This window comes from Macaca mulatta, chromosome 3 (assembly GCF_049350105.2).
Source record: "Macaca mulatta isolate MMU2019108-1 chromosome 3, T2T-MMU8v2.0, whole genome shotgun sequence".
NCBI classification, from domain to species: Eukaryota; Metazoa; Chordata; class Mammalia; order Primates; family Cercopithecidae; genus Macaca; species Macaca mulatta.
In genome coordinates, this window is record NC_133408.1 from 32,758,704 (window position 1) to 32,769,707 (window position 11,004).

General features: G+C 37.2%; 1 protein-coding gene across 6 annotated transcripts in view; it reads left to right on the top strand.

Annotated features, from left to right (window-relative positions):
• The window catches only part of NRIP1 (nuclear receptor interacting protein 1), a 101,336-nt gene extending 90,992 nt beyond the window's left edge, over nucleotides 1-10,344 (top strand). For all 6 annotated transcript variants that reach the window (XM_077995892.1, XM_015133113.3, XM_015133110.3 and 3 more), the window contains one exon: nucleotides 6,047-10,344. In XM_077995892.1, coding sequence (XP_077852018.1) covers nucleotides 6,377-9,844 — 3,468 coding nt within the window. In that variant the 5' untranslated portion in view covers nucleotides 6,047-6,376 and the 3' untranslated portion in view covers nucleotides 9,845-10,344. The remainder of the gene's footprint in view (nucleotides 1-6,046) is intronic.
• Nucleotides 10,345-11,004: the final 660 nt, after the last annotated feature.

The window sequence follows — 11,004 nt, forward strand, 5'->3', positions numbered from 1 at the left end:
ATTTTTGGAACACTCAAATTTATTTGAAACTGTTCATAAGTGGACAAATACTTAAGACAGGTGTTTGATAAAGGAGATTGTAAAGAAAGAGATGATATAGAAATGAAGTAATTCATTGGATCGATCATTGTAATTGCTGTTACTCTAAAAATGAAATATGTTGGGCAATTACGAAGCAGAAATTTCTGTCATCTTTTCAACATCATTATGAGCTATTAAAGTTATCAAAAGTAACACCTTTTGAATTCTTCAAGTACAAAAAGAAGACCCAAGAGTCCTTTTAAACACATACTTGAAATCTGGAATCAATATTTGTAAATATTTCCAGGTTCGTCCGTGACAGTTGATGAGCTGTCAGTTTCAAAGCACCTTGCCCTTTTCAGGTGTATATTCCTTCAAAACCAGGAAAACAGAGAATGAAGAATTGAGTTACAGTGTACATTTAAATTCTTATGAAAAACAAAATCTAATGAAGTTGTTTTATGTCATTTCTTTATTCTTATTGTGTAAATTATTCATGAATTAACTTAAATATTAATAAAATGTCTGTTGGACCCAGATGATAAATGATGATGACTTTTTCTTGGTATACTGAGGGTTAAAATGAATTCACTAAAATTGTAGAAGAGCCAGGTGTGGTGGTTCACACCTGTAATCCCAACACTTTGAGAGGCCAAGGCAGGAGGATGACTTGAGGCTAAGAGTTCCAGATGAGCCTTGGCAACATAGTGAGACCCCCATCTCCACCAGGGGAAAAAAAATCAACTCTGCATGGTGGCACACACCTGTAGTCCCAGCTGCTTGGGAGACTGAGGTAGGAGAATCACTTGAGTCCAGGAGGCTGCGGCTGCAGTGAGCTGTAATCTCACCACTGCACTCCAGCCTGGGCAATAGAGCAAGACCTTGTCTCAAAAAAAATTATGTGAGCTGATTTTCACTTAAGATGATAATACTGAAATCAAAATTTAGCACTTCTTGGTATCCTAAATGTTGTACTAAATTTTTTGTTAAAATTAACCATTTTTTCCCCAAAATTTTATGGAACCACTCTATAAAAATGACAGCCAAGTTGAAACAAACATCACTCAGTTAGCTTTTATTTTATTATTATATAGGTTTTCCTTTTTTGTCATTGTATATATGCATTTTTAGTGTTCATAAAAGAAATCTTTCTTCACCTTGCCTGTCATATCTACTAACCTAATGTTTAAAGACAGGCTAGTAATATAATCTACTTAGTTTCTAAACTAAGTTTTTCCTTCTGAAACCTCATGAGAGTTGCAGAATTTATGATGCCTTTATTTGTTCTTAGTATTTTTTCCCATTTTTTTCTTTTTCTGTCCCTTTAGTATTTTTAATTCCTTTGGTTCTTCTCATCCACCATAAGCCAAATTCTAGAAAAGTTCTGTTTTCTTTACTTAGAAGTTATTTAACAAGTATATACCATACAAGGCAAGTCTCCCTTACTGTGATGAAAATGTTTAATATCTTTAGACACATGCACAAGTGCTAATGAAATCACCATTGAAATTAGGAAAATGACAAACCAGTGGATTCAATATTTTATAAACTATTCCAGTTTCAGAAATATACATTAATTGCAATTCTCTGAAGCAGGGGTTCCCAACCCTCAGGCCAAGCCTGTTAGGAACTGGGCCACACAGCAGGCGGCCAGCCGCGGGCCAGCAAGCATTACCGCCTGAGCTCCGCCTCCTGTCACGTCGGTGGAAGCATTAGGTTCTCATAGAGGTGCAAACCCTGTTGTGAACTGCACATGCGAGGGATCTGGGTTGCCCACCGTTGATGAGAATCTAATGCCTGATGATCTCAGGTGGAACAGTTTCATCTCGAAACCACCTCCACCCCACTAGTTCATGGAAAAATTATCTTCCACGGAACCAGTCCCTGGTGCCAAAAAGGTTGGGGGCCACTGCTTTAAGGAAACCTAATTATTAAATGTGTGTTGACATTTAGGTATTTGTAACTAAATATACTCAAGTATATACCTGGCAACACTCTTAAGTTATGTTTATATAAAACCAGGCAAGAGAACTATGTGTTGGAATTTCATGAATAATGTGATTGTCTTCCACTAAAAGAAAATGAGTTAAGCTAATATTGAATAACTTAAAATAACATTTTAACCTTAAAACGTCCATTTATTAGCTAGTGGTCATATTTTACCTTATACCCTAAATCCATAGATCCCAACAAGCTGTACTATTTCCAAGTATCGTGCCTCATTTTCTTTTTTTCCTATATTTCTCAATTACATTCTATACTATAGAAGGAAAAGGCAAGACTTGGGAAAGGTGAGAAGGATTGTTAGTGATTTCTCCCTCTCTAGTTGTTTAAGAGATAGAAAAGGAAGATATCTAAAAAAATTTGGCTCACTCTGGTCCCTGAAGAGCTTTCAATAGAAGGAGTAAAGTGCATTCAGGCCTTAAGGGGTATAAGAATTCCTGCTTTCCTAGGATAGGCACTTTATTTTCTGCTAGAACAAGTGGTAGATGTTGCTGCTGTGTCACCTGAGGCAGCCTCTCCAAGTGACCACAGTCTTTGATTTGCAGGTTTATCTCATTTGAAAAACAGGTCTCCATGAGAAAATCCTTTTTCTCCACTGCTTCATGTAATTGGTACGTTTTATAGGATTTTTTTTTTTCAAAGAAATTGCTGAAAAATAACCACCTTGACGTAGAATATTTAGGAAGCAATTATTCATCTTCCCTTTAAATCTATTCTAAATGTGTTACTGGTCCACTTTTCTAGAAGAAGGTGTGACGGCTTAGAGCATACACATAGTGACTTTTATCCATACTATGGTAACCACATGTTCTAAACTAAAAATGTTCATTTTATAATTTTCATTTAAAACTCTTAAAACAATCTTTAGAAGATTTTTCAAATCACATTCAATTTTTTAATTTTTTTGTGCTTGGTGATACAACAGTCATGTGAAAATGTGAAAAGAAATAGCATGGGGAGAAGAGATTTTTATTATTAGGGATATTCTAGAAACCTAAAGGTGGACTTTCACCTTGCCTGGTTCTCTAGATGCTATGTATCACATCTCTTTTTAAAAATGAACATAATTCACCAATCCTAAGACAGATCAGATCTCGAAGCAGATTGGGAGTTCAGTAAGAATGTGTTGTATTGATCTAAATTAAATAAACAATTGAATATTTAGGATGACCTTTGCCTCGTCATTCCTTTAAGTGATGAGCTACAGTATGTGGTTTCAAATTTGTGGCTTGAATTATTTTAGTATCTCATCTATATATTTTTTGAGAGTGAGAGAATGTGTGTGTTTGAATGTCAAAATCTTTCCTTCCTACTGGGAATTTGGTCATTGAATAACTTCATGTATCCCAAGATTCAGTTATCTGTTGACTGTGTTGCACTGTACTAATTATGATTAGCACAGTACTCAGACCCAAGGAGCTTAATAAAATTATTTGTGTATGTCATTTTTGTTCTTGAAGTTAAAAATTTTCATATTTAAGAAATGATTATTTTCAACCTGAGAAAGCTGATTGCCAAAAAAGGATTATTAAGAGATGATTATTACTAATATCTGTCATCTACTTTCTCTGTGAAGATAGGAAATAAATGGTAGAGAGGTAAATAAATGGTAAAATACAGTGTTAGAGCTCCTTTGCAAAGAAACTATGGTAATTCTTTTTTAAATCAACTTCCAAATCTGCTTTGTAAATTCAGAAATGTGTAAATTCAGTCTTTTTAAAGCAATGAATAATACTTTGCAAATTATATTATACACAGTAAAAAGTAGAATAGCAATAACAGGAGTAATATGAACTCAAAGGTGCTCCTTACTTCATTCTTATTCTTAAATAAAGTATATTTTATGGCTGTTTACAAACCAGTTTTCAAATGGCTGATATGATTTTGACTTTCTTGACTCAACCCAAGAACAGAAAGGTTGGTAGTGGTATGGAGAGAAATACAGTAGATTTGCATATCCCATTAAATGGTTGTTAAATGTCTTAACTAGCTGAGAATTAATTGTTTATTAGCAGTTGTTATTTTTGTTTTTTGTTTGTTTGTTTTGAGATGGAGTATCATTCTGTCACCCAGGCTGGAGTGCAGTGGCGCAATCTCGGCTCACTGCAACATCTGCCTACCAGGTTCAAGCAATTTTCCTGCCCCAGCTTCCTGAGTAGCTGGGACTACAGGCGCATGCCACCATACCCAGCTAATTTTTGTATTTTTCCAGAGACGGGGTTTCACCACATTGGTCAGGCTGGTCTCAAACTCCTGACCTCAGGCAATCCACCCGCCTCGGCCTCCTGAATTGCTGGGATTACAGGTGTGAGCCACGGTACCCGGCCATGTTAAGTTTTTGAAGAGAATTAGAAAACTGTTTCCTCAACTCCAAGATGTTATCGTTGTAAAATGTGTCCTTACGTTTTATACCACTAAGAAAGAAAAATAAGCCTCCAGTTAAGCAACATGCCATCAATTGTAAGATATATACCAATGGGGAAAAAAAAAGTGCTGTTTAGCTGGGATATCTCCCTACTCCCTGAAAAGCAAGTCAGGGTTTTATTAGGAAAGGAAAACGGGAGAATGGATATTTGGTGGCAGTCGTCATCACCATTTCATCTCTATATCATTATTAACCTCTTAAAATATCCATCTTAAGTACATTATGGCAAAGCTTTTTAAAATGGTGGCACTGGAATCTCAAGAAGGTCTCTTCTCATCCTACTCCTTACACAAATTGAAATTAATTGTTGCTGCCTCCTTTCTATATCTTTTTCTTTGGCTATCATTTCATATCCTTTTAATCAATACATTCAACAATTTGATACAATCAGATAATTCTTTCCTAAAGTTTGATTTAGAGTTAAGCATTGTACTCAAAAAGCTACAGGGTAATCTTTCAATTAAAATTTATCTTTTCAGTTCCATAGGGACCAAGGTATTTGTGGATAGCTTCAGGTCTAATAACTTGAACAAAATGTTCTGGCATCTTGAAAAACAAAATTCTTGGAATTTATTCTAGCTTCTCTTCCAAAGGTGTACTGGCCCCATTCCTTAGGTCAATATTGACATTTATCTATCAAGTTTGCAGAAATGCAATGAGTTCTTGCTTCTTCTGTTGTGTATGTGTTAGTGATAGGAAATCGTTTGGTATCTTCTTAGATAATAAATACCATTGGAATGTTTTTCAAGCTGTGACTAAAATGTCTTTGGCATTTTCCATTGTACTTCTTGTATATGTTTATGCCTTCCCTGTCCTCTGTATCTCTAAGGAATGGACCTGACATTAAGATTTCTCCATAGAGCACATGAGGAAGGATTTACTAACAAACTACATTAAACCCTTGATAGCCCCAAACAAGCATCTAAAGAATCACTCTCCTCCATATGACTGTATTTTAATGTTTATGAATATGACTAAGATGGTCACACTTTGAACAGACTCACAAAATAATCTTCAACTTGTTAGTGGTTTCATTTTTTTGAAAACAGAAATTCTAAAAATTACTTATGGAATGTCTGGTGTTTGGGGGATGATGTCAGAAATGAATCTGTTCTGTTGGCCTCAGCCCCACATCAGACTCATCAGAGTCTGCATCTCTTTTCCTTTTTCTGCACATCTACTTTTGTTTCTTCCTAAGTGCTCAGTAATGTAAGGAAGCAGGTTCTAGTTCCCCTATAGAGCTATAAAGCTATACAGGAGACTTAATATTCACATTACTTTGCAGAAAGGTGCTTATGAAAATTCAGAGACTTGGCGGGCTTTGGAAGATGGTTATATAACATTAAAGTATGTTCTCTTCTCTAATGATTTGATCATTTTAACAGTATGGATTAACCCACAGGATTTCCAGTAGACATTTTCAATGGAATAGGAATGGCAATAAAACAAATTACTAACGTGACTGTAGTCCATATATATGTCTATTATTTATATGTAATATACATATACACTTAGAAATGCTATGTTATTTTGCTTGTAGGTATAACATGATTCTAGTTCTGCCTCCTGAACTATTCTTATTTTTATTTTTTTTAGAACACTGATACTTGCATTTAATGGGGAACAAACGATGAAGAAGGAAAAGGAATATATTCACTAAGGATTCTATCTGCGTACTGCTACAGACCTGTGTTTTAAGGAATTCTCCTTCTTCTTGCATAGAAGTTGATCAGCTCTGTGGTCAGACTCATTTATCTTGTCATTGCCAGAAGAAATCCTGGACAGAATGTAACAGTACGTCTCTCTCTGATTGCTATGGAAGGTGATAAACTGATACTCACTTATTAAAGTTACGTCTCACTCACCACAGAAAACCATTCTTTAAAGTGAATAGAAACCAAGCCCTTGTGAACACTTCTATTGAACATGACTCATGGAGAAGAGCTTGGCTCTGATGTGCACCAGGATTCTATTGTTTTAACTTACCTAGAAGGATTACTAATGCATCAGGCAGCAGGGGGATCAGGTACTGCCGTCGACAAAAAGTCTGCTGGGAATAATGAAGAGGATCAGAACTTTAACATTTCTGGCAGTGCATTTCCCACCTGTCAAAGTAATGGTCCAGTTTTCAATACACATACATATCAGGGATCTGGCATGCTGCACCTCAAAAAAGCCAGACTGTTGCAGTCTTCTGAGGACTGGAATGCAGCAAAGCGGAAGAGGCTGTCTGATTCTATCGTAAATTTAAACGTAAAGAAGGAAGCTTTGCTAGCTGGCATGGTTGACAGTGTGCCTAAAGGCAAACAGGATAGCACATTACTGGCCTCTTTGCTTCAGTCATTCAGCTCTAGGCTGCAGACTGTTGCTCTGTCACAACAAATTAGGCAGAGCCTCAAGGAGCAAGGATATGCCCTCAGTCATGATTCTTTAAAAGTGGAGAAGGATTTAAGGTGCTATGGTGTTGCATCAAGTCACTTAAAAACTTTGTTGAAGAAAAGTAAAGTTAAAGATCAAAAGCCTGATACAAATCTTCCTGATGTGACTAAAAACCTCATCAGAGATAGGTTTGTAGAATCTCCTCATCACGTTGGACAAAGTGGAACAAAGGTCATGAGTGAACCGTTGTCATGTGCTGCAAGATTACAGGCTGTTGCAAGCATGGTAGAAAAAAGGGCTAGTCCTGCCACCTCACCTAAACCTAGTGTTGCTTGTAGCCAGTTAGCATTACTTCTGTCAAGCGAAGCCCATTTGCAGCAGTATTCTCGAGAACATGCTTTAAAAACACAAAATGCAAATCAAGCAGCAAGTGAAAGACTTGCTGCTATGGCCAGATTGCAAGAAAATGGCCAGAAGGATGTTGGCAGTTTCCAGCTCTCCAAAGCCATGTCAAGCCATCTTAATGGTCAGGCTAGAACATCATCAAGCAAACTGATGGCTAGCAAAAGTAGTGCTACAACGTTTCAAAATCCAATGGGTATCATTCCTTCTTCCCCTAAAAATGCAGGTTATAAGAACTCACTGGAAAGAAACAATATCAAACAAGCTGCTAACAATAGTTTGCTTTTACATCTTCTTAAAAGCCAGACTATACCTAAGCCAATGAATGGACACAGTCACAGTGAGAGAGGAAGCATTTTTGAGGAAAGTAGTACACCTACAACTATTGATGAATATTCAGATAACAATCCTAGTTTTACAGATGACAGCAGTGGTGATGAAAGTTCTTACTCCAGCTGTGTTCCCATAGACTTGTCTTGCAAACACCGAACTGAAAAATCCGAATCTGACCAGCCTGTTTCCCTGGATAACTTTACTCAATCCTTGCTAAACACTTGGGATCCAAAAGTCCCAGACGTAGATATCAAAGAAGATCAAGATACCTCAAAGAATTCTAAGCTAAACTCACACCAGAAAGTAACACTTCTTCAATTGCTACTTGGCCATAAGAATGAAGAAAATGTAGAAAAAAACACCAGCCCTCAGGGAGTACACAATGATGTGACCAAGTTCAGTACACAAAATTATGCAAGGACTTCTGTGATAGAAAGCCCCAGTACAAATCGGACTACGCCAGTGAGCACTCCACCATTACTTACGTCAGCCAAAGCAGAGTCTCCCATCAATCTCTCTCAACACTCTCTGGTCATCAAATGGAATTCCCCACCGTATGCCTGCAGTACTCAGTCTGAAAAGACTGCATCTAACCACTCAATGGACCTTACAAAAAGCAAAGACACGCCAGGAGAGAAACCAGCCCAAAACGAAGGTGCACAAAACTCTGCAACTTTCAGTGCCAGTAAGCTGTTACAAAATTTAGCACAATGTGGCCTGCAGTCTTCCATGTCAGTGGAAGAGCAGAGACCCAGCAAACAGCTGTTAACTGTAAACACAGATAAACCGATAGGTGTGATTGATAGATTAAATAGCCCTTTGCTCTCAAATAAAACGAATGCAGCTGAAGAAAGTCAAGCATTTAGTAGTCAACCAACAGGTCCTGAACCGGGGCTTTCCGGTTCTGAAATAGAAAATCTGCTTGAAAGACGTACCGTCCTCCAGTTGCTCCTGGGAAACCCCAACAAAGGCAAAAATGAAAAGAAAGAGAAAACTCCCTTAAGAGATGAAAGTACTCAGGAACACTCAGAGAGAGCTTTAAGTGAACAAATATTGATGGTGAAAATAAAATCTGAGCCTTGTGATGACTTACAAATTCCTAATACAAATGTGCACTTGAGCCATGATGCCAAGAGTGCTCCATTCTTGGGTATGGCTCCTGCTGTGCAGAGAAGCGCACCTGCCTTACCAGTGTCCGAAGACTTTAAATCGGAGCCTGTTTCACCTCAGGATTTTTCTTTCTCAAAGAATGGTCTCTTAAGTCGATTGCTAAGACAAAATCCAGATAGTTACCTGGCAGATGATTCAGACAAGAGTCACAGAAGTAATGAAATGGCACTTCTAGAATCAAAGAATCTGTGCATGGTCCCTAAGAAAAGGAAGCTTTATACTGAGCCATTAGAAAATCCATTTAAAAAGATGAAAAACAACGTTGTCGATGCTGCGAACAATCACAGTGCCCCAGAAGTACTGTATGGGTCCTTGCTTAACCAGGAAGAGCTGAAATTTAGCAGAAATGATCTTGAGTTTAAATATCCTGCTGGTCATGGCTCAGCCAGCGAAAGTGAACACAGGAGTTGGGCCAGAGAGAGCAAAAGCTTCAATGTTCTGAAACAGCTGCTTCTCTCAGAAAACTGTGTGCGAGATTTGTCCCCGCACAGAAGTAACTCTGTTGCTGACAGTAAAAAGAAAGGACACAAAAATAATGTGACCAACAGCAAACCTGAATTTAGCATTTCTTCTTTAAATGGACTGATGTACAGCCCCACTCAGCCCAGCAGTTGCATGGATAACAGGACATTTTCATACCCAGGAGTAGTAAAAACTCCTGTGAGTCCTACTTTCCCTGAGCACTTGGGCTGTGCAGGGTCTAGACCAGAATCTGGGCTTTTGAATGGGTGTTCCATGCCCAGTGAGAAAGGACCCATTAAGTGGGTTATCACTGATGTGGAGAAGAATGAATACGAAAAAGACTCTCCGAGACTGACCAAAACCAACCCCATACTGTATTATATGCTGCAGAAAGGAGGCAATTCTGTTACCAGTCGAGAAACACAAGACAAGGACATTTGGAGGGAGCCTTCATCTGCTGAAAGTGTCTCACAGGTCACAATCAAAGAAGAGTTACTTCCTACTGCAGAAACGAGAGCTGCTTTCTTTAACTTAAGAAGCCCTTACAATAGCCATATGGGAAATAATGCTTCTCGCCCACACAGTGCAAACGGAGAAGTTTATGGACTTCTGGGAAACGTGCTAACAATAAAAAAAGAATCAGAATAAAATGTACCTGCCATCCAGTTTGGGATCTTTTTAAAACATAATGAGTATGAACTTGAGATCTGTATAAATAAGAGCATGATTTGAGAAAAGCATGGTATAATTGAAACTTTTTTCATTTTGAAAAGTATTGGTTACTGGTGATGTTTAAATATGCATACTAATTTTTGCTTAACATTAGATGTCATGAGGAAACTACTGAACTAGCAATTGGTTGTTTAACACTTCTGTATGCATCAGATAACAACCGTGAGTAGCCTATGAATGAAATTCTTTTATAAACATAAATAATAGGCATAAATTAAAATGTAAAACTCCATTCATAGTGGATTAATGCATTTTGCTGCCTTTATTAGGGTACTTTTATTTTGCTCTTCAGAAGTCAGCCTACATAACACATTTTTTAAAGTCCAAACTGTTAAAACAACTCTTTAAAGGATAATTATCCAATTAAGAAAAAACCTAGTGCTGATTCACAGCTTATTATCCAATTCAAAAATAAATTAGAAAAATATATGCTTACATTTTTTCACTTTTGCTAAAAAAGAAAAAAAAAGTGTTTATTTTTAACTCTTGGAAGAGGTTTTGTGGTTCCCAGTGTGTCTGTCCCACGCTGATCCTTTTCAATATAGATTTCTTTAAACCTTGTACTACTTAGTAAAAATTGATTACAATTGAGGGAAGTTTGATAGATCCTTTAAAAAAAAGGCAGATTTCCATTTTTTGTATTTTAACTACTTTACTAAATTAATACTCCTCCTTTTACAGAATTAGAAAAGTTAACATTTATCTTTAGGTGGTTTCCTGAAAAGTTGAATATTTAAGAAATTGTTTTTAACAGAAGCAAAATGGCTTTTCTTTGGACCGTTTTCACCATCTCTTATAAAAGCTAATTCTCACCATTCCTGTGGTACCTGCGAGTCTTATGACCAGGATTCCTTAAAGCTGAACTCTGACCTCTTGCGTTAGAACCATCTCCATCTGGAGCACTTGTTTTAAAATGCAGATTCATAGGCAGCATCTCAGATCTACAGAACAAGAATCTCTGCTAAGTGGACCTGGAATCTTCCATCTGCATCTTAACACGTTCCCTAGGTGTTTCTTGTGTTTGAGAACCATGGCTTACGACTTTCCTCAGAACATGAGACTGTAAAACAAAACAA